The sequence below is a fragment of the Alexandromys fortis genome, unplaced genomic scaffold (assembly GCF_014885135.2).
Source record: "Alexandromys fortis isolate MF-2015 unplaced genomic scaffold, M_Fortis_MF-2015_v1.1 scaffold_93, whole genome shotgun sequence".
Taxonomy (NCBI): Eukaryota; Metazoa; Chordata; class Mammalia; order Rodentia; family Cricetidae; genus Alexandromys; species Alexandromys fortis.
Window position 1 is genome coordinate 5,352,418 of NW_026067970.1, and position 23,784 is coordinate 5,376,201.

At 41.2% G+C, this 23,784-nt stretch overlaps 1 protein-coding gene across 5 annotated transcripts in view; it reads left to right on the top strand.

Annotated features, from left to right (window-relative positions):
* Positions 1–23,784, top strand: part of Plekha8 (pleckstrin homology domain containing A8) — a 63,204-nt gene that overhangs the window by 17,695 nt on the left and 21,725 nt on the right. For all 5 annotated transcript variants that reach the window (XR_007594178.1, XM_050155472.1, XM_050155473.1 and 2 more), the window contains exons 2-9: positions 9,364–9,480; positions 11,206–11,361; positions 12,571–12,695; positions 15,059–15,217; positions 16,078–16,118; positions 17,794–17,951; positions 19,706–19,856; positions 20,125–20,210. Coding sequence is in view for 4 of the 5 variants with exons in the window: in XM_050155472.1 (XP_050011429.1) it covers positions 9,364–9,480; positions 11,206–11,361; positions 12,571–12,695; positions 15,059–15,217; positions 16,078–16,118; positions 17,794–17,951; positions 19,706–19,856; positions 20,125–20,210 (993 nt within the window). In the remaining variant the exon portion in view is untranslated. The remainder of the gene's footprint in view (positions 1–9,363; positions 9,481–11,205; positions 11,362–12,570; positions 12,696–15,058; positions 15,218–16,077; positions 16,119–17,793; positions 17,952–19,705; positions 19,857–20,124; positions 20,211–23,784) is intronic.

A 23,784-nucleotide genomic window follows, 5' to 3' on the forward strand; every position in this document is an offset into this window, starting at 1 on the left:
CCGTCTGCCGGCGCCTGCGCCTCCCAGCTCCGTCTGCCGGCGCCTGCGCCTCCCAGCTCCGTCTCGAGAGCGGGCTTTTTATAGGGAAGAGCAAAAAGCAAGTTTACAGAAGCAGACGCATGGTTATTGGTCAATCGGAATGGGGGGGCATGAATGGTTTCCTCTCCCAGCATGGGTGCCCCCCCTGAATTTCTATACAGCAATATTTCTTGTGAATTTAAAAACTCAATAAATCCAATGTTTTCTTTTTACAGTTCTTCCTGCTTAATAATGAGATTGTAAATGCTTGGTGCCCATTAGTACCTTAATTAGCATATCTTTAAGGCACTCTGGTGAGTTGAGGGGCAGAATGATGTGTTCAAGCACCCAGATTCTAAAACTGTGGGTCCCAACTTTGTAGAGAGTCATATAATTGAATTTGAGGGAGTTGCACCAAAGTTAAAGGATTTTTACCCACAGTTCAGGAATCAGTTCAGAATCAAATGAGCTCACCTGTGCTCCATGGCAGACCTTCATTCCAGCTTTGGTCTGAACGTGCATGGTGTGCACTTTCACTGTCCGTATTTTCATGGCACATACTGTCTACAAATGCTGCCTGAAACATCTCAGCCTAGATTTAAAACTAGTGTGTGCCAGGAACTGCATGTTTTTATCTGGGCATATCAAGCTTTCTGCTTTTGAAGACTATAGTGGATGGATGCTGAGGGATGGAAAATCACACTCATTTGGGGACATGGCCTCGGTGCATGGCCCACACCCATACACCTGTGGGAAGCACTGTTTGGACTCTGAGCTTATCAATAACAACAAAACATGAGGGACAGGACTTTAAGAGAGAAATGTGGGACTAAGGGAACTTGGAGGGAGAAGATGGTGGATATGAGCAAAACACACTGTATACATTTATGAGACTTTCAAAGAACAAATAAAATATTAAAAATATATAGTGGCTTGCTTCTGTTCCTACTGCCATTTCTCAGCCTGTACATATTAAATTAGTGTTATCTTTGGATTGTATTGTATCAGAATATATTTTATTTTATTGTATTGTGTGGGTATAGTTGTTTGCATATATGTCTGTACACCTCATAAGTGTCTGGTGCCTGGGAAGGTCAGAAGAGGGTGTTGGGTCCCCTTGAACTGGAGTTACAGATGGTTGTAAGCCTCCATGTGGGTGCTGAGAATTGAAACCAACTCCTTTGGAAGAGCAGTCAGTGCTCTTACCTGCCAAGCCATCTCTCTAGCCCCAGATTTTCAGAATTCCTATTTGAGAGTGTTTAAAGGGTTTTTTTTTTTTCTTGGCCCAATAATGATTCTCTTAAACAAGTAAACAGGCTCCCCCCAGGTGAAATGGCTGCCTTATGCTGCAGCAAGGCGACTGCTGCTGCTCCTCCTCCTCCTCTGTAGTGCACGCCTTTTTTTTAAAAAAAAAATTGTTTTTATTAAGCTATACATTTTTCTCTGCTCCTCTCCCTTCCTCTGCCCTCCCCTTCTGCCCTCTCCCAGGGTCCCCATGCTCCCAATTTACTCAGGAGTTCTTATCTTTTTCTACTTCCCATGTAGATTAGACTCATGTTTGTCTCTCTTAGGGCCCTCATTATTGTCTAGGTTCTCTGGGATTGTGAATTGTAGGCTGGTTTCCTTTGCTTTATGTCTACAAGCTGCCTATGAGTGAGTAGATATGATAATTGTCTTTCTGGGTCTGGGTTACCTCACTCAATATAATGTTTTCTAGATCCATCCATTTTCCTGCAAATTTCAAGATGTCATTTTTTTTTTCTGTGGTAAATTCTGTGTAAATCCATTGTGTAAATATACCATATATTCCTTATCCATTCTTTGGTCCATGTGGTAAAATTCTGTGTAAATCCATTGTGTAAATATACCATATATTCCTTATCCATTCTTTGGTCCAGAGACATTTAAGTTGTTTCCAGGTTTTGGCTATGACAAACAATGCTGCTTTGAACATAGTTGAGCACATGTCCTTGTGGTACAGTTGAGCACCCTTTGGATATATACTCAAAAGTGGTATTGCTGAGTCTTGAGGAAGGTTATTTCCTAATTCTTGGAGAAATCGCCACACTGATATCTAAAGGGACTGTACCAGTTTGCAATCTGACCAACAATGCAGGAGTGTTCCCTTTACCCCACATCCTCTCCAGCATAAGCTGTCATCAGTGTTTCTGATCTTGACCATTCTTACAGGTGTAAGATGGAATCTCAGAGTTGTTTTGATTTGCATTTCTCTGATGACTAAAGATGTTGAACATTTCCTTAAGTGTCTTTTGGCCATTTTAGATTACTCTCTTGAGAGTTCTTTGTTTAGGTCTGCACTCCATTTTTTTAATTGGATTATTTGTTCTTTTGATGACCAATTTCTTGAGTTCTTTGTATATTTTGGAGATCAGAACTCTGTCGGATGTGGGGTTAGTGAAGATCTTTTCCCATTCTGTAGGCTGCTGTTTTGTCTTATTGACTGTGTCCTTTGCTTTACAGAAGCTTTTCAGTTTCAGGAGGTCCCATTTATTAATTGTTTCTCTCAGTGTCTGTGCTATGGGGTTATATTTAGGAAGTGGTCTCCTGTGCCAATGCGTTCAAGTGTACTTCCCACTTTCACTTCTATGAGGTTCAGTGTGGTTGGCTTTATGTTGAGGTCTTTGATTTATTTGGACTTTAGTTTTGTGTGTGGCGATAGATCTGGATTGGTTTTCATTCTTCTACATGTTGATATCCAGTTATTCCCGCACCATTTGTTGAATATGCTTTCTTTTTTTTTCATTTGATTTTTTTATTTTTGCTTTTTTCTCAAAGATCAAGTGTTTGTAGATGTGTGGATTGATATCTGGGTCTTCTATTCAGTTCCGTTGGTCCTCCTGTTTGTTTTTATGCCAGTACCAGGCTGTTTTCAGTACTGTAGCTCTGTAGTAGAGTTTGAAGTCAGGGATTGTGATGCCTCCAGACGTTCCTTTATTGTACAGGATTGCTTTGGCTATCCTGAGTTTTTTGCTTTTCCATGTGAAGTTGAGTACTGTTCTTTGGTGGTCTGTGAAGAATTTTGCAGCAAGGCTTCTTACACTTCCATCTATAATCAAGTTTTATGTGTGACTAGCATTTAGTGATAATAAATCATTAGGAAGTTTATTTTAAAACAAACCTTTTGGTATATATATAATTCTAGCATTAAAGGTGAGAAGTAAATTTGCATATTAATAAGAGATATATGCTGGTTTATTTTTATATAAATGAAATCTTGACTGAATGTATGACATTGCAGGACAGAGCATCTTCAGTGTTTGAGATAGAGTCTTACCTGGGCTAAAGCTAGCTATGTAGATTTGGATAGCCTAAAATTCACAGAGACCTCCCCCCCCACACCTCTGCCTTTTGAGTACTGGGGTTAAAGGCATACCCCACTAGACTCAACTCATTTGGATTGTATAATGGTCAATGCAGAGAATGCCACTTTGCCTAAACACGTAGCACAAAATGGCAGAAGTGTTTCAAGGCCATTTTAGAAACTGTCTGTTCTTCTACCAAGTCAAAATTCATCGACTGGATCTCTCATTATACTGCCGTTCATAGTCTTAACATTATCAAAAATGCTGATAAGCTATTAATCTAACTCTGGCAGAGTACTACCACTACTGCAAGATCAAGATTTTGAATTCTCTTTGGTCATTTTCTAAAGATACTTTTCATTGTACAAAATCATCTGTCACAGTCATTATGGCATAAATATGCTGCTCTTTATACAATGTATGTTTCTAAAACTTATGTTTTCACAAACTCAAAGAATTCTTGTGAGTTCCAGGGAGCCAAATTGAAGGATTCATCTCAAACATGTCAGATACTCTCAATTCTCTGGTCCTGACACCCTCCTCCTCAATTACCAGAACTTAAGGAAATTTTTTTTTCTTCCTAAACTTAACCTTGTCCTCTACTCTGCCAACATCTTGCCAGGTCCAAGAGACACCAGACAGTTCCACACCACAAATCCTGTACAGGAGTGAAGCAACCAGCTACCCCATGACCAACACCCAGCTTTCTCAGATCCCCCAAGACCCTGATGTCCACAAATCAGCAGGAAGAAGTCTTGAGAACTTGATGCCTTCATCCCCTTAACCTGCCATGCCTAACTCCTTGCGTTTTTATTATAAGAGAAAGATAGGACTGTTATAATTCTGATGGCCTGCCCTGTCACCTGAGGACCCTGTCCCTTTAAGAGACAAGCTCTGCCCACTCTCAGTCTCCCCCTTACCAATGAGGCAAACTGATCTCCAGGATGCCTGTGCTCTCTCCTCTTTCTGTCTCTGTCTTCTTCTTCTGAAGAGGCAGCCTCTGCCTCCCTCCCTCCCCGTTTCCTCTCTCTTTTTGTCTGCAATCTGCTGTCCCTTCACACAGCAGATGCTTTCTACACTTAATCCTCTGACAACCATTTGCAGAATCCACTTTCTGGGAGATGGGATTGCTGTGTTGGTCCAGTCTCAAAATCCCAAGCTCAAAGGATCCTTCTGCCTTGCCTTCCAGAGTAGCTGGTACTACCATGCCACCATACCTGCTAAAGTTTTAAAACTCAATTAACATTGAAATTCACACCTGCAGACTGTAGTTTGGGAGTGGTGATATTTAGGACTTAAACACTTTTGTTTTGTCTTTGAGATAGGGTCTTATCTATGTGGCCTTAGCTGTCCTAGAACTCAACACAGAAACCAGGATAGCCTTGAACTTGATGAATGCCATCTCTGGTGATAACAGAGGGTGTGAGCTAAAACTCTAGTTTCTTGGCTCACGTGTGTAGTTTGGAAACATGTTCCTTCTCAATAGAAAATAGCAAAAAGGGGTTTGGGTTAAACAGGAAGATGAGTCAGTTGGCAGGATGAGAATGGTACAGACCTGTAGTTTCCACCATTCTTCAGTTAACTTGAGTCTTTCATTATCTCCCATTCCCAGCTATCTGCAGAAGATCTTGAAATGTGAAGTAGATCAATAGCCACCTCACCATTCATGCATCTTTTCTTGTTCAGTTCGCCTTTGCTGGGCTGTAGCCCAGGTTGTCAGCATTGGGCATTAAAAAGAACAGTGTGTCCAGCACTAATGGGACTTTCCATCCCAGCATTTAATCTCATCTAACAGGAATGGGGTTTCTTAACGTATCTTTTGAGACTTCAGGAACCTTGAGCTTCCAAAAAAGCTCCTTTTGTCAGTTTCTATAGTTCCAAATTAAAGAATATTAAAGAATAAAGTGGTGCCATATTGAATTCCCCGGAATAATTATATTCCCCCGGGTAAAAACATCTTACAGTAGTGAAGGGGTTGCCTCAGTCATTAGTGCAGTGAGGGGTCTCTGCAGGTGTCATTCAAGGAAGAGAACCACTCAAAGTGATAAGAATGAAAACCCAGTGCAGATTGACTTTGTTAACTTGGATCAGACTTTGGGGAGTCTAATGCCAGACAGTTTTAAAACATAGTACAGTTTGGGGAAAGGTTTCCAGGCTACAGTCAGTTCAAATGGTCCAATTCCAGGTGTACAGTGAAGCTTAAGGTGTGACCAACTAGAGACTCTTTACAAAGTACATGTGACTATGAGGGTGGGTTCTCCAGCTAAAAAGGCCTAAATCTAGGGATAAAGTACTTGTGACATTTCCCCTAACGATGGGAATGGTCTAGGGAAAGAGAGTCTGGGATGATCATTCTGGAGAATCAGGGTGACACTGTTCTTTCAGATAACCAGGTTGTTAACAGCCTCCATTTCTAGCTTCCTGGATGGAATGTAGATATTTGATTTGTATCTCCTCCACTGAGGAGACACCCTGTGTGATTAACATTCCTGGTTCTTTCAGTGCTTCTCAGTGAGTACTAGGACCTCTGTGCCTCCCACAGTTCAGATCCCCAGCGGCTCTCAAAACTCACTGCAGCTGGGCTGTGCAGAAAGGGGAGGACTTTCAGCATTTTAGGAACCCTGTAAGATAAAGCTAGCTTAGTATGTTCTTTTTTAATTTCAAGTTTATCATTATTACAGAATCTAGAATCACATTGTGATTAGTGTTTTGTCTTTGTTTAATTAGCAGACTTTTTAAGATTCTTTGCTACATTAAAAATGGTCTTGAAATTGATGTGATTTATTTAATGTCAGTTTGAGCCACAGGAGGCTGATGTAATTTGGATATGGAATGCTCCTCAAAGGCCCACGAGTTAAGTCTTGGTCCTCAGCTTCATGCTGTTGTCAGGTGGCAGAAACTTTCTGAGGAGCCTAGAAAAATGAAGGAAGTGGGGTTACTGAGAACGTGCTCCAGAAAAGTTGGATGCTGTCCCTCTCCTGCTTCCTAGATACTGTGAGGCAAGCATCTTGTATCACCAAGCTCTTGACCACTACCATCTTGTACCACTTTACCATTGTTCAAAGGCGGTGGAGTCCCTAAAACATCTGGTAAAATACTAAGCCAAGATCTTTCCTCCTTGCAAGTTCATTTATCTTAGGATGTTTGTCATAGTGATGGAAAGTCGACGGGCTTGAATCCTCAAACATTTGCGGAAACACTCTGAATGAGTCTAGGAGTTCTTAGGTAAGATTAGCCCTTGAATTGATAGATCAAGTAAATAGAATGTTCCTCCAATCATGTTTATAGGCCTAACCTAGATACTTAAAGACCAGATTAAAACAAAAAGATTGAGTAAGAAGGCGCCACCTGCCCAGCTATAATGAACAGGGTGGGGCATTAACCTTCATTGAAACCTACTCCATGTCCCCCATTGCTGACTGCAGATCTTAGGATGAGCTGATTCTTTATAGTAATTTATATTGTATGTCAATATGTGATCCTGTTGCTTCTTTTTCTTGGAGACTGCTAAAGCAAATAAACCCTAAACTTGTTGAAATAGTTATCAGGTATGTTTTAAGTGCTTCCTATGCAAGAATTGTGGTATATATTGGGGGCAGGGAGCGTCCACACAAGTCAAAGTGGCAGGAGTTGAGCTATAAGTGAAAATACTATTATGTATTGAGATGGCTTTCTGCCAGCAGGGAGCCAAGGCTTAGGAGTTTGTGTGCTCACAAGGGCAATGTAGGAAGGCATGATTTTTCTCTTTAGTTTTCTTGTGTACAGGACATACCTTGGGATAGGTTTATTTATCTATAAATTGAACAAATTGACTTAGGTGATTTCAAAGACTTCTTTGGTTTTCAGATTCTGAGAAACTATTTGTTTCAGTGAGGGGGAAGTGGCCTAAATAGTGGCGTAAATAATCAGATTATTTTGCAAAGGTGTAATGCATCAGTGATGTCTGATGCCAGGAGAGTAGCGGTGTACTCAGATGAGCGATGGGTGTACTTGGTTGTGCCGATGGTGGCCATCAAGTTTGTGTTTTGGTAAAACTTAAAGTTGAGATTACAAAGTATCGTCTTCCAACATATATTTATGAATTCATCTCAACAAGTTTGCTAGGACTGTGGGCTGTGGCCATGATAAGACCATGAGGCTCCATACAATCAATAAAGGATCTTCATCTTTAGGCAGAAGCTTTCAATACAGAAAGTGTGACGGGAGGAATAGCTGCAATTTTGAAAAAAATATTGATCTTTGGTGAGAGAAACATTATATGGCAAGGTAATTGAGTTCAGGGATTATTGAAGAGTAAATGTTGAGAATTAATGTTCATCTAGTTTTATTTAAAGAAGCAAGAGACATGTTTCCTGGCAGGCTTGTGTCTTGCGGTTCCTAGAAAAACAGGCCCTGGTGAGTAGGAAGGACATCTCACCAGCCCTCCCAACTCCTTCCCTTAGATTTAGTGCAGACCATTTAGCCTGGGGGAGTGAAGTGTCGAGTGAGTGACTCCAGAAAGTACAGCATTCTCCCCAAAACGTCAAAATAAGTCACTGTCATTTGGACATCAGTTGGTGTTATACCCATATTTTTTAAAAAAATGTTTTCTTATGCATGTGAACGTTTAGCCTGCATTTGTATGTTCCTATGCCTTGCTTGGTGCTCATGGAGACCAGAGAGGGCATTAGATTTTCTGGAACAGTTATTAGCCACCATGTGAGTGCTGGAAACCAAACCATGGTTCTCTGCAAGAACAGCAAGTGTTCCTTATTCTCTAGCCCCTACTGACATGGTTATGCCATCCCCAAGGACCCATTGGATAGATATTTATGTCTGCTCTGTCCTTGGAGCTCTGCTCCAAGTCCCCACAACCCTCTCTCTGGATGCCTCAGGCACAGTAGAGTCACATGAGAGAAAGATAATGTGGCACCTCAAAGAGGAAAACCTAACTGAAGATGCCTGTTGGTGTGGGGGGGGGCGGGGAATAACTAGCCCAATGGGTGTGGTTTTTTTCTGGATATATTACTGGATTTTGTGGAGGAGATTCTCTGTCTCCTTGCTCCCTCTCTCTCTCCCTCCCTCTCTCTCTCTCTCTCTCCCTCTCCCTCTCTCTCTCTCTCTCTCTCTCTCTCTCTCTTTCTTGTGGTCAGAGTAGTAGCAAGTCTTGCTGTTAATCCTCATTGCCCTTGGGCAGAATGGCAAGATAGTGGCAACTGATCAGCAGTGGTATCTACCTTGTTCTGTATTTGTTGGTCTATTTTTCCATTGCACCCCTTTATAAATTATTGACCAGACTTTGTGGGTTTTTGCTTCATTTAAATCTTGAGGGTTTAAAGATTGCTGTGCTTTGGTTACTAAATGGTCAGAGAAATCTGTCCTTAGAGCCCAGGGCTTCTAGGCAGGCTCATTAGTCTGGACAGTGCATAACCTTTGCTGAAAAGATACCGTGATCTTTGTCGCACAGTTTTTAAGGTCCTGATATTTCTTAGACAAGGGGAATGGATGTTTGATGACAATGATGTTTATGACATTATGACAGTAATTATTTGTCTTAGGAAAATTAAGAAATATAGATTATTAGAACTGTGTTGGGGGATGAAAATAAAAATCTTGTGTAAGCCCTATTACATATCACCATCACTTTTTTTTTTTTTTTTTTTTTTTTTGAGACAGGGTTTCTCTGTAAAACAATCCTGGCTGTCCTGGAACTTACTCTGTAGACCAGGCTGGCCTTGAACTCACAGAGTACTGCCTGCTCCTGCCTCCAAGTGCTGGGATTAAAGGCGTGCGCCACCATTGCCCAGCTTCACCACCACTTCTTTGCTCCTGATCCTTCCCAACTTCTGTATCTCCTATGACTAAAGTATGTTCCTGTGGGACTGTTTCTAATTTTACAGTAATAGGATCAATGGACAAGTCTTTTCAAGCCTGCTTCCTTCTTAGAAGCAACGAAAAGAGCCTCACGTCTGGGATTTGGTAGCCTACATGGTTGACACCTTACACACCAACAATAATTCCCTGGCTTTCCCGCTGTCTTTAGGCTGGCAGCCTCGGTGGTTCCTTCTTTGTGGAGGCATACTGTCCTACTACGATTCTCCTGAAGATGCCTGGAAGGGTTGTAAAGGGAGCATCCAGATGGCAGTCTGCGAGATTCAAGGTGAGTGACAAGCAATGTGCAACTTTTTCTTTGTACCTCCCTAGAAGAATGCAAAAGCACTGACCCCACAGAGCTTTCTCTGCTGTTCCTGCAGTACACACTGGGGTATGAGGTCCAGTGTCCTTGCAGTGGAGCCTTGGGAAGAAATCTAAAACTGCAGCCAGCTTTTCCAGGATGGGTTAAGACTGATCCAAAAGCCCATCATTCCCTATAGAGGAATACCTTGCTCAGCCGATACAGGGGGGAGGGGCTTGGTCCTGCCTCAAAGTGCTCTGCCAGACTTTGCTGACTCCCCATGGGAAGCCTTATCCTCTCTGAGGACTGGATGGGGAGGGGGGGTAGGGGGAAGGGAGGGAGTGGGAACTAGGCTTGGGCTTGGTACATAAAAATGAGAAAACATTGTTTTCTTAAAAAAAAAAAAAGGAAAAAGAAATAAAGGAGAGCTGGTGAGAGTGGTGTGAGCGCCATCTTCACACTTAGCACCCATTCCTTACCTGCCCACCTGGGGCCAGAGATTGTTCGTAAGGCATCAGTGATTTTATTCTGGCATCAAACGCGGTTGTGTTTAAATCACAGTCACAGTAAGCAGATACCTCTGGGGCCAGCAAATAGTCCTCACTTCTTAGCTTTGGAATCTTGAGACAGTGAGCTATGTGGCTGAGGTGTTCCTAACTCTTCAACTATTCAGTGGGACTAGTTTGGGGAAAGTGACGGAGAACATGTTTTGCTGGTTTCTCTGGAAGAGCCCCGAGGGTTCTAAGACCCACACATTGGTCTGACTGTTCAAGGGAAGTAGAAAGGGGGAATGTGTTCTTGTTTCCTAGAATATCCAAGGAGATAAAGACTGTACCCCTGCTTGTTAGCAGGTATATTGGTCTGTTTTCTGTTGTAATAATAAAATACTCAAGTCTGGGTAATATATGAAGAAAATCATTTTATTTAGCTAATACTATTAGAATATAAACATCTAAAACAGGAGAGTGCTAACTCTGGTTAGGGCACACTGGGTATGCCATACCGTGATAGATGGCAGCGTGTGATAGATTGCAGGGAAGGCAGGTTCACATAGGAAGCCAAAAAAACCAGGGAGGAGCCTTTGTTCCTGTGTAATGACCCCCCTCAAGTACTAATCAGAACCCTGTGAGAACTGTGTAATTACCTGCAAACAGTGGCTTCTACCTCCCAAGTGCTAGGATTAAAGGTGTGTGCCACTGTACCCTGCAAGGCTTCCCTTCTTGATCAGCAAAGCTGTGGAGAAAGGCAAGTGGACAGAAATGAGTGTCACTAGAAGAGTTGGTAAGGACTGGCCCCTCTCTCTGTCAGGAGGCTCGAGAGTTGGCTCAGTGGTTAAAAGTACTTGATGTCCAATAATAGGGACTGGAATTTTGATCCCAGCACGCACATAATAAGCCAGGCATCTTGCATACTCCTGTAACCCCAGATCTGAGAAGGACAGAGACAGGAGGATCTCTGGGGCTTGCTGACTTCTACCTTAGCTGTGAGAACACACGCTCAGGGAGCAGCTCTGCCTCAGAGGAATAGCTGGAGAGTGACAGAGGAGAAGAGCTGACCTCTTCTGGCCTTGGCATACACACAGGCATCAGGCATATGCACCCCCCCCCCAAACACACCAATAAATAAATAAATAATCAATCTTAACAAAATAGGAAGTTGAGGTAGAGCTACCCAGGCAGTTCTTACCTAGTCTCACCCTCTTGCTTCTAGTTCATTCTGTGGATAACACTCGTATGGACCTGATCATCCCTGGGGAACAATATTTCTACTTAAAAGCCAGAAGTGTGGCAGAGAGACAGCGGTGGCTAGTGGCCCTGGGGTCTGCTAAGGCCTGCCTGACAGATAGTAGGACCCAGAAGGAAAAAGGCAAGTATTGATTGTCCTCTTGTCCCAGAACCTTGGGAATTACCCAGAGGCATCACTGGATTCTCTAACCCAGGGTTTGTATTGTTGAAATGCTATGTATGCATTTAATCAGAACTTAAACCAGGGTCCCTACCTAATTCCAATTCTGCTTTCTTAGCCTGGTAAAAAACATGAAGCCACTAGAGCCAGACACACCTGGCTTGAATGATGTATCAGTACTTCATAGCTGAATGATTCTGCCATTGGTCACTTAATTTTTCTGAGCTTCATTCACCTCATCTTTGAAAAGGTGATGGTTTCTGCCTGTGAAGGATGACTGTGAGGTCTGTTGGCGAAGAGTGGGTGATCCAGACAAGCCTCGGGTCAGGGTGTTCTCTGCAGTATACACCTGCTCTCCGCTTTCCCCCTATGGTGGGTGGAGACTTTGTTACCATGTTGCTGCTGCTTAATGCTCACTGGTGTCACTTGGTCTGAGCACCATGATGGACTTTCTTTGCACTGGTTCAGAGTGTCAAGGCTTGCTTCCTGGCCCCTGGTTACAACTGTCAAAACTCCACAAGCCTATGTGTACCTTGAGGAAATTGGCTGTGCTGACGGAGCCTTTCATGTGACAGAGGGAGAAGTCCTACTCTTCAAGTAGACCCAATAAAGTGGCCTCTTCCTTGGTTGTTTTGGTGCTAAATCGGGAACAAATTCTCAGCTGTTGGCTGGACTCAAAGCAGGTGATAATGTGTAACACTTCAGTGAAAAGGAAGCAGAAGTGGAGCAATTGTTTCTGATCCCTCAGCACTAAGGTGATGGTAGAACCTTGCTGTTTACAACTAGGTGCTATTAACCCTGATGGGCGCATGTACAACCAGTCCTCAGACAGAACGCTGTTCCCGGTGGGCAGATAACTATGATCCCATAGTACAGAGAGGCAGACTCAGACCACAACGCTGAGCTCTGGCTCTGCTCCCAGTTCCCAGGAGAGGGGGCTCCCCAGACTCTTTGTGAATCTGTGATTGTTTAGGGCATTGTCTCAAGAAATAGCTAGGGTATACCCTCTTTTGTCCCTCCCATATCTTTACCTATCACATCTGAAACATACACCATAACCCTCATCTGAGGCCTTAGTTACTCCTCTACTTCTATGCAGCGACTAAGGTGGACATGGCTGTTCCTTTTGGTGACTGACTGCTTTACCTTTTCTTCTTGGTGTTAACTTAGAATTTGCAGAAAACACTGAAAACTTGAAAACCAAAATGTCGGAACTAAGGCTATACTGTGACCTCCTTGTTCAGCAAGTTGATAAAACAAAAGAAGTGGCCACATCCGGTGTTGCTGACTCTGAGGTAAAGTATTGTTTTTGTGACATTACTGAAATGATACAGAAAAGTGGTGTCAGATCACCTGCGGGCATTTATTCTCTAACAATTCCTGGCTATCTTGATATTGACTGCTCTTTAGGAGACGGTGGCAGAATTCTGCACAGAAATGCATGCATTGCCCTGCTTGGAAGAACATACTTTCCCACCCTCACAGGAACTTCTGATGAATCCATAAAAATCCCATAATATGGGGGGTTTTAGCTTTAGTATTAAGAAAAAAGAAAGTGTGTTTCTTCCCGGTTTGTACTGTCTTTTTTTTTCCCCTTTGTGGTTTTTCGAGACAGGGTTTCTCTTTTAGCCTTTGGAGCCTGTCCTGGAACTCATTCTATAGGCCAGGGTGGCCTCAAACTCACAGAGTTCTGCCTGCTCCTACATCCTTAGTGCTGGGATTAAAGGCGTGAGCCGCCAACAGCCGGCTGCACTGCTTTTTAAATAGCTGTCTTACCTGTATAACTGAACTGTTTCTTTACATGTGCCTACTAAGATGTCAGCATGATGTCTGTCCGTCACTCCTGGTGAGACTGACAGGACTGTTCTCTGGCACAGTAAATGTGCTCTGAAACAGCCCCATGTTTTCAGAGATGGATACATGCCAGCAAGGATTTTGATTATTTAGTTATTTATTTATTTTGAGGCAGGATCTCACTATTCAGCTTAGGCTAGTTTTAAACTCTAAACCTTCCTACTGAAGTTCTTTTTTTTTTTTTTTTTTTTTTCTGAGTACTGGGATTGTAGGCATGTGCATCCTGCCCAGTTGAGGATCTGGAACTTTACCATTTGTTAATAAAGTTGCTGTTTAGTCATCTCAAAACATCAGAAAAAGAGCCATTTGTCTGTGTGTGGAATTACTCGCCTTGACTCAGAGAGGGTCTCTGCAGTGCTCTCAGGCAGCTTTGGTCTACAGCCTGGGGAGTCCAGAGCTTATACATACGAGTGTCAGTTCATTTCCTTAGGGATTAGAAAACCCTCTCACTAATACTGTTTTGAAGTCTTTCTGTTAAGCTAGTTTAACTCACTTTCATTCACTTTCTTTGACTTTTTAAGATCATTTATCAGCTGCCTTGTTGAGTGTAGCACACTGTGTTTGTGGGGATGACAGAAGAGAAGATCCAAAAGCCATTTCATTCCTGTTCTTAAAGGATTTATATTCTAGAGCATGGGCTCCCAACCTGCAGGTTTTGTATCTGGGGACATTTTGAATGTCAAGATTGAGGAAGTGCCATTGGTATATACTGTTTAGAATCCAGGGGTACTACTAAACTTCTTCGAATGAGCAGGAGAATTGGATTTTACCCCTGTAAGCAGCAGACAGACAAAAAGACTATCTTAGTTGTTATACTGTTGCCGTGAAGAGATGCCATGACCAAGGCAGTGCTTATAAGAGGAAGCATTTAGTTGGGGCTTGCTTACAGTTTCAGAGGTTTAATACATTTTCACCATAGTAGGGAGCATGGCAGAATTTAGATAGACACGGTGCTGCAGAAGGATCCACAGATAGCAGGAAGGGAGAGACACTGGGCCTAGATTGGGCTTTTGAAACTTCAAAGTCCACCCGCAGTGACACGCTTCCTCTAGCAAGGCCACCTACTTCCACAAGGCTCTTCTCCTGCTCTCTCTCAAGGAGTGCCACTCCCTGATGACTAACCATTCAATATATGAGTCTCTGGGGCCATTCCTATTCAAACCACCATACAGACGTACACACACATACTAACCCAAAGTTTCGGGGATGCCAGGATAGAAGCCAGATCTAGAGTGAACATAGCCGTCTGTAATTAAATTACAGTGAGAGACTTGGGAACTTGATAACAAATATGGATTACAACCGACAGCATCACCTGGGACCGTTATTAAAACTACATGTCATCTCTTCAATCTCTAGTCAAGAGTGTTGCTCCAGATATTTCATGAACATCTTACATATATCAATATACAGCTGCAAAACGCCCAGACAAGTAAACTACCTTAGAAGAAAATAAAATTCCAGTTATCATAAGCCTGTGAATCATCCACACTGGGAGCAAACAATGCACAGTGCCTGCATCTATGCCCAGCACCTAGCACCTAGCTTATTGTGCAGGGCCAAAAGAAGTTGGTGTTAGCTAGAGCGGTGAGCAAATGAAGGGTCAGAACAGAGAGGGTGTATATGATAACTTGGGCTAGTTCATTTCTGTTGTTTGTAACTCATGTGCTTATTTATCCAGCAACATCTTTACTGGGTATATTAATATTGTTTTGCGAATACAAGCTTCTCAGGACATAACACAATTGAGTTTTTCATCTTCTAGCAAGATAAAAAAACGACTCTTCTCCTGGTTGTTATGTAGGAGGGAATCGATGTGGGAACTCTGCTGAAATCAACCTGCAACACTTTCCTGAAGACCTTGGAGGAATGCATGCAGATTGCAAATGCAGCCTTCACCTCTGAGCTTCTCTACCATACTCCCCCAGGATCCCCTCAGCTAGCGGTGCTTAAGTCCAGCAAGGTAAGAATCCACCAACTCAGTTTCTCTCCAGCAGCATTGTGGGACATTAGACGTTTAAGGACACATCCTTTCGTGGCTAATACTGTTTATAGAGTGGTTTGCTTTACCTACACTTTTGTATTTGCCCTTAGTCCCCTGTCTCATCAGTTATTTTTAGTAGTTTGACTCCTCATACTCTCCTTTAGCCTCTTTTCTATATCCCCAAAGAGTCTTCCCTAGAATACTGTTACCTTACTAGTCAGTCTGGCCCTTCCATTAGCCAATAGTAATGGAGTGTAAATTGGATTTTATCTAAACCTTTCGCTCAGACCAAAACTGTGTAGCCCTTTCCTGTGTCACCTGCTTTCCCCCTGACAGTACCTAGCCTGAGTGAGCTGTTGCTTGTGTCGTTTTCAGTGCTGAGACTGCACTCTTCTCTCCCGGCTTAGCCCCTGCTTGTCTCCATTAATCTTCCCTCAGTCCCTACATTGGACTAAGAAGATCTCTTCTCATACACTCCCCTATTTCCCTAACTTCTGTTGGCTTAAGGGCAGGAATGTCCATAATGCTTACCTTCATGCTGCTAGTGTTGGGTATAATGCTTCACCAAAATTTGCTAACTATTAATACTGAGTAAGGCTAACAAATTACAAAAAGAGCTGGTCACTAGGAATTTAGCTATGAGATCTTTCAAAACCTGTCTTCCTTTCCTGAGATAGTTGGATGCACTTCGTTTGGAGGGGACTTCGAATTCTTTCCTTGAGGAAGGCAATCTGTATTATGACTTTATGACTGTATTGACCACTTTCCTATTTGATGGTATTCTAAATAACACTGTTGCCATTTAACACATGAACTTTCATTTCTTTGCTTTTTTTAAGATGAAACATCCTATCATACCAGTTCATAATTCAATGGAAAGGTATAGTAACTCTTGTTCCTCTTCCTTCTAAAAGTTAGAAACCTGTATACCGTGTTCCTCATTGTAAAGAAACAGTGGTGTCGTGATGTGATTTGAGATGGTACCAGCAGCAAACTACAGACTTCCCTGTGTGAAGCTAAACTACAGTCGGCAGAATTGGGCAGATTTGCTGTCACATCCCCTGACTTGATCTGTGTAGAGTTGCTGAGAGTCAGAACATGTCGAAGAGCTTGGTGTTGGCTGCAGCGTGGTTTTCCCAGGAAAACTAGAGCTGCTTCTCTGTTTTATTTAGACATGAGTATTTTAAGTAGCTCCAGAAGTGGAAGGATAACTTGCTAGCAAAATCTAAACTAGTACCATTCCTCTAAATTATTCTTTGCTTTTAAATACACACACACACACACACACACACACACACACACGTGCTGCAAGTTTGTGTAACTTAGTGGTACAATTCTCACTTAGCTTGTGTGTGTGGACTTGAGTCTCTGTAGTACCACCAAGAAAGGAAAAGCTCCCATTACACAGTTGTCAGGGTCTTTACTCATAAAAAGAATAAAGTTGTGTAAGCACCTCCACGAATTGATATGGTGCACATTATCCTTTCAAATTACTAAGTTCATCCCTTTATATGGTGTGTGTGTGTGTGTGCGTGTATGTGGATTTGTTATTAGAAAGATTGTCCTCAATTTGGTCACTAATTTTTTTCCTTTTCAGATATTTTTACTAGAAACATTTTTGTAAATTTCTGTTTCTTTTCAGACTTTGGCTCTGTCTGTGTCCACAGTTTTTACTGTAGATTTGTATATGCATTTCAAATAAATTTTTTCTTTTGCTAGAATCATTGTGTAGCTTGGATGCTGTCCTGTTACTGCTTTACTTTGGGTATAAGATACCACATCCCTTTGAACAGAATCAGCTGTTTCATTGAAGTGTCAAACAGCTTTTTCTGCTGCCCTGATGTAGTCTCAGTCCCCTGTGATCCTCCTGCTGACAGGAGAAGTCTCTGCTGGCCACAGCTGCCTCTTCAGATGATTGACTACTAAGCAAACATGTTTAAGTAGCCAGTGTGATGAGGAAAAACCTCCCAGGGAGAAGTTGAAGAAAGTCAGCTAAGTGTTAAATGTGGCACCTGGAGAAGAAAGCTTATTGCACACTAAAGAGCTTCCCTGATCATTTCCTGATGTTGGTGGAAAGCAGGGAGGTTGAGTCATGTGGTACAGGAAAAGCCATTAAGGGTTCCTTCCTTCTCCCTCCCTCCCTCCCTCCCTCCCTTCCTTCATTTATTTATTTAAAAAAAGAGGGTCTTAATCTATAGCCCAGGTTAGCCTAAGATGATGTCACCAGGACACGTGGCATAGGAAAAGCCATTAAGGCTCCTTGTTTATTTTTTTTAAAGTGGGTATTAATCTATAGCCCAGGTTACCTTAGGATGATGATAATCCTTTTGCCTAGTGTCCTAAGAGAGAGGATTACAGGCATGAGCCCCCATACTCAGCTTTAGTGGTTTGGTTTCTGTTCTTGCTTTGGTGTCTTCAGGAGACTGAGAGGTTTGGTTTAGTTTAAGATATCTATTTTTAATCAGTGTTTAGTGATTGTGGATCTTCCTGTCCCCTAGAGTAACATCTGGGCAACCTGTGGCAAATTATGTTTTCTTTTAAACCATTTGTTTTAGGCAGATGGAGTTGAACAGTTGTGAAAATGGATCTTTAAATATGGAAGTAAACGGTGATGAAGAAATCCTGATGAAAACCAAGAGTTCCTTGTATTTGAAATCCACAGAGGTAGATTGCACCATGTCAAGTGAAGAAAACACAGATGATCATGTGACAGGTGATGTCAAAAGAAAGTTTTCTATGCTGTATTGAACAGTAGACTCAGGAGGACACTGACACAGATTAGCCTCCAAGTGTGCCGCTGACCTAAGGGAGCCTGCTACCGCAGGTCACGGAACTGTTCAGCATTCTGTTACCCCGTCTTGGCGCTGGCTGTCATGGCTGTGTTCTGGCAGGTCTAAGTAGTTCACTGACTCCTCCACAATATCCCAGCTTCTACTGAACCCAGACTGTGATGTTAGACTTGGTGTATAACATTAGAGCAGCTTAAGTGTTTCAATCTTCTGGTTTCTAGTAGAGCCTGACGATGTCACAGTTTACCAGCCGCCATACTTCTGTGAGTTAGTCACGCCAAATTCCAGGTAATACCCGTGTAGTTGGGAATAATGTCCTTTCAGATTTACTAATTACATTGGCACTAATCACAAGGCTCTGTCTTCATATCAGCCAGATTAACTATACTAGAACTTGTAGTTGTGTATTAGGTGCTTACTAAATGATTTTAAGTCTGAGTACTTAAATGAGTTAATTTCTTCTATAGTTATCTTAAAATAAAAGGTTCTGTTATTTTTCTAGCCAAGTCAAGTTTTTTAAAATTGTGTTAGTCCTAGAAGCTATTGGATGTGGATCTGATAAAAGTAACACACGTCCTTTAAAAGTCTGGTCTCTTGAGTAAAGATTCCCTATAGGAGTCTGCGGCCACAGACCTTTGGACAGGCTCTTTACAGCATGAGCGTCAGTTCTCGTGTACTGTGCTTATACTGTGTGAAGTCACCCAGTATGTGAGTGCTCAAGGGAATAGTTTGCTTTCCACAGTTCTGTGGTTTTGATCAGCTAGCTAATCAATGAATAACATTGCTCTAATGCCCTTTTCTATTTAAAAACACCTATGTGGTCTGGATAAACATCGAACTCAGAGCAGACATCAGCCATCAACCGTAACTCATGTTTAAATGAAGTTTGTCCACACACATACTCTTTTCATGAAGGTGTATCTCAGACTTCTTGTTTATACACTCCAGACGGTATTACTGCCTGGAGCCTTCTTAAACTACAAAACTAGTTACAAAGGGTACACACATACGGAAGCCATGGTAGTAAACAAAGGCATTTGTGGCATGAGAATTGAAGCAAGACAAACACCTAAGCCCATGCATCCTTGGTAACAAGTTTGTACCACCCTGCGCTGCCAGGACTAGCTAAAAAGTACCACAAGTCTTGATTTGGGATTCACAAGTAAATGTTCACAAGTGGGCAAATCACAGACAAAGAATATGCTTACAACCAGGATTGGCTATATTTGTAGGAGAAAGATCTTAGAAATCACTAAAGCCTCTTGCATTGCTGTACCTGTTACCATGAGGTCCTTAAAATCATGTTTCAGGGACCAGCAAGATGGCTGAGTGAGTAAAGGCACTTCCCACTAAGCTTGATGATTCGGGTTGGATTCCCTAGAATACATATAGTGGGAGGAGAGAGCCAACTCCTCCAAGTTGTCCTCTGATCACACATATATACAAAATATATCAATAAATATATTGCAAAAACCAATGCATCATGTTTTTGAAGAGTACTGAACAATAGTGAAGTAATTGTGATGCACTGATGACTGAAAATAAATTTACATACAGGTGTGTGTATATGTGCTTCTCCTGTTCTATGTTTTAGAAATTTCCACTAATGATTGTGTGTTAATTTTTATAATAATATATAAGAACTTAGTGATAGATATCATTTACTTTGTAATCCAAGGTGAGATACTGGAGGAAGATGGAGAGAAAAACCTGGGGAATCAAGACAGTGAGCTGGCACAGCCTGGGCCAGACTCAGTTTCCTCGCCTGAATCTGTCTGGGAAAACAATGAAGAAGTTATCCCAACTTTCTTCAGTGCCATGAGTGCCAGGTATTCCAGGCCCTTTAAACTCCCTGACAATCAGACCCTATCTTCCCTTTTGAGAAATCAATTGTGACCAAGGATTTGGATTATCAGGGTGGATTATCTCTGTAAAATTATGTTAATGGATTGTTTCATAATAGAAAAATAATGTCTGGGGCTACTCTAAAATCAGGCAAAGTGGTTTTTCCTAAAAAGCTGTTTCTGTAACATCTCTGAACTGCAGAGTGCTGTTGTGGTTTTAATCTTCCGTTCTCCATGTCACCAAATTGTTCAGCTTTAGTGACATTGAACTTCTGGAAGACAGTGGCATTCCCACAGAAGCGTTCTTGGCGTCTTGTTATGCAGTGGTTCCAGTACTGGGTAAGATTGCTACAGTTGCATTATATTCATTAGTTCCTAGACTGTTTTCCCATCACAGTTAATTCAAATGATAAATATTCTGAACTATGTACAGTAAGTTGATTCTTCTCAGCTTTTGGCATCACCTGCCACACAGTGAAAACTGTGTTACTTAAACACTCTTGTATTTTCCCATTCCATTTCTAATTGATTAAGTTATTGATCTTAGGGTAGTATAATAAAAACAGGGAATTCTGCTTTCTAGAAAATATTCATACAAAGTGGAGGTAGTTCAGGAACAGGTCTTTCATCAGTACGACAAAGTGGAGGTAGGCCAGGAACAGACCTTTTATCAGTACTATGGGGAAATAGCTTACCAGTCAAAAGAAGTCTTTTAAGATAAATTGTGTGTATATATGTAGATGTATATGTAGTTGGAGTTTCCTGTTCTGCAGCCACTCTCAAATCATCACTCAGAGGCCTAATATTAATTACAAATGCCAGACCAATAGCTCAGGCTTCTTACTAGCTAACTCTTATACTTAAATTAACCCAAATTTGTTATCTATGCTTTGTCACATGCCTAATAGCTTCTTACCTCATTTTCTGCAAGTCTTGTTTCGGTGGCTCCACTGATTACAGCCTTCTTCCTCCCAGCATCTTCAATTTGATTGCCCTACCTATACTTTTTGCCTTGCTATTGGCCAATCAGTGTTTATTTAACAAATCTGAGTGGCAAATCTTTACAGTGTACACAAAAGGATTATTCCACAGCATTTTCCCATTTTTGCCTAAGATTTTAATTTTAACATAGTAAAATTATATACAAAAAAACAGTTATTAAGCAAAAATTACAGTTAAAATAGCCAGTCCATTTGTATTTGGCAAAATTGCAGATGATATTTTATTATTTATCTTATCTTGATGAGTCTAAAGTTTTATATATAATTTACATTTTTATCATAACTAAGGAAAACTATAACTATCTAGTCTTCAGCTCCATCAAAGGCCCCAAAAGGGTGAACTGTTATTTAGTGACAGGGACATCAGGCTGTCTGGGCAGCACCTAGGTTCTTTTGTGACATTAGGGCATCCAGCTATGGCCTACAGACCTGGTATACCTGACAGCCTTTCCTTTGAAGCAAGGAATTCTAAAGGACTGTCCTACCTTTTCTTAGCAAAGTTTCGCAGTTGCCTTTCTTGCATACTGCTGGTTCAGTTTGGACAGTATTTTGTCAGCAATTGGGGCAAGGGCAAGTTCTTTGGCCGCACAACTAGCTTTTGCCATAAAGAAAACAAACAGCATATGGAGTTTCTTCGATCCCATCATCTTCTTTGAAGTATATTGGTGCTGCCAGGAGCAGATGTGTCTCATTGTCATGACAAACCTTAGGTTATTAAACATATTAAGTGCCATATTCTGTAGGTCTTTGAAATGTTTGAAGACTGTCTGTCTGTCTATCTAAATATATCTGCATGACCTTGAAAACATACCTAACATGACTATAAGTTTAACTATTATAGATGACTATTAGTCTGTATTTTTCAGTTATATATTACATTTTTAAATGAGCTTCATAAACACAATACCTTAAATAAGAGTAGGAATATACCTACAGTATAACAAAATTAACTTTAAACTTACATGCCAAAATCCATACCAATGTAAAATTTTAAAGATGAATAGTTGTTTTTAGATTAAAGTAGATTCAATAACCTTCCCTTTCATTGTATTATTTCTAAATCCTGTCCTTTTTTTTTTTTTCCTTTAGAAAGAGATCTTTGAATTTTACTCCTTTGTTTAGCATTTTTCCGGATTATGACCAGTAACAGTTTGTAATCAACCCCCCTTAAATGATAATAAATATCTATAACCCATTTTTGGGGAATGTGGACATAGTTTCTAGACTACTTCCTGTTGGTTGGGGCTGCTGGTAATCTTTGGGGGACCCTGAGAAAATTTAGGGTTATAGTTGAGTCTTGACTGGAGTATTCTCCATCCTGCATATGTGTGTGTATGTGTTTAATTTACTTAGTATAAAGGTAGTAAATTGTTAATGTGTTGAAATTTACTCTATGATCTATTATGTATGTTTTCCCTTGTTTCTCATTTGAGTATGTGGAGCATGTGAATGTATGTGTGTTAATATGTATGAGGGAGTGGGTGCACTGTGTGTGCATATATGTAGGATTTAGAGGTTGATGTCAGGTGTCTTCTTCCATCAGTCTCCACTTTATTTACAGTGCTCCTCTTTCAGATCCTATGCCTCCCAAATACTGTGATTATAGGTGGTTTCTGCACCTTCCCAGCTTTGGCATGAGGTCTGGGGACCTGAACTCTGGCCTTCATGCTTGAACAAGTGCTCCATACACTAAACATCTCCCAAACCCTCTTCATGTTTTTTTAAGTTGAGGTATAACTTGCATCTAGAACTTAAGTGTTGTGATTGTAATTTTGATAAATGCACCTACCTATATATTCTACATTCCTGTCAAAGTAGAGGACATTTTCATCACCCTAGAACATTCCTGTGCCAGTTGTTTCCCAATTCATTGTGAAGCCTGAGGCAGTAATTGCACCATAGTTTAGTTTTTCCTTGTCTATCTGAGTGGAATCCTGTTGTCTACTCTTGTATCTGACATTCCTCACTATGTGTGTTTGGAGATTCATCCCCATGGTGTGTATATTCCTCATTTTCTCGGGTGTCTAGGACAAGAACTTCCAGTGTTACTGAGTCACTGAATTACTAACCCTTTGTGATAGCCTGTAGGAGCAGACGCTAGCACAGCTGCGCACTCACAGCTGCCTCATGCTGGGATTGCAGTTGCTTCACCTCTTCACATTTGCTGGTGTAGGTACTTCAAGTTTAGGCCATCCTTGTGTCTTCAGTGGCCCCCGTGGTAGCTTTAATTTGCACTTACCAGTGACTGTGGTGTTGAGTATGTTATCATACAATTATTGCCACTGAAATATTTTTTTGTTGTGATGTGTTTCTCCAAATTTAGCCTATGTTTAAATCGTTTATTTTTATTACTTAGGGTACTATTACTGAAGATGTTTGTATTATTGAATTTTGAGAATTCTTTAAATATTCCAAGTAAAATCCCATTATAGAAGTGGATCAAAAATATTTCTCCCACAGACTCTTCATTTGCCTATTTATGTTTTAAAATATCATTTTGTAACTCTGTTTTTTGAAAATTAAGTTTTATATTTTGACAAAGTTGATTTTTGTGTTAATGTTTTCAGTTGTCCTATGGTTACTTTTAATCAAGCATCATAAAGATGCTTTCTCATAATTTTTCTAGATCTTTAATTTTTATATTTATGATGTGTGTATAGGTGTATGTGTGTTTATGTGTGTGCACATGTGTGCTAGAGTACGTGTGCACAAGTGCACACTCTTATGGAAGCTAGAGGACAACTTTGGGTGGTCTTCCTTATGCCACCCACATTGTTTTTTTTGAGACAAAGTATCTTATGGCCTGTAGCTAAACAAGGATCTTCCTGCCTCTAACTCCCGTGTCCCCACCAGTATCGAGACTGTCAGCATGTGCCCCATCCCCCAGCCATGAGTGCTAGGGACCAAAGGCA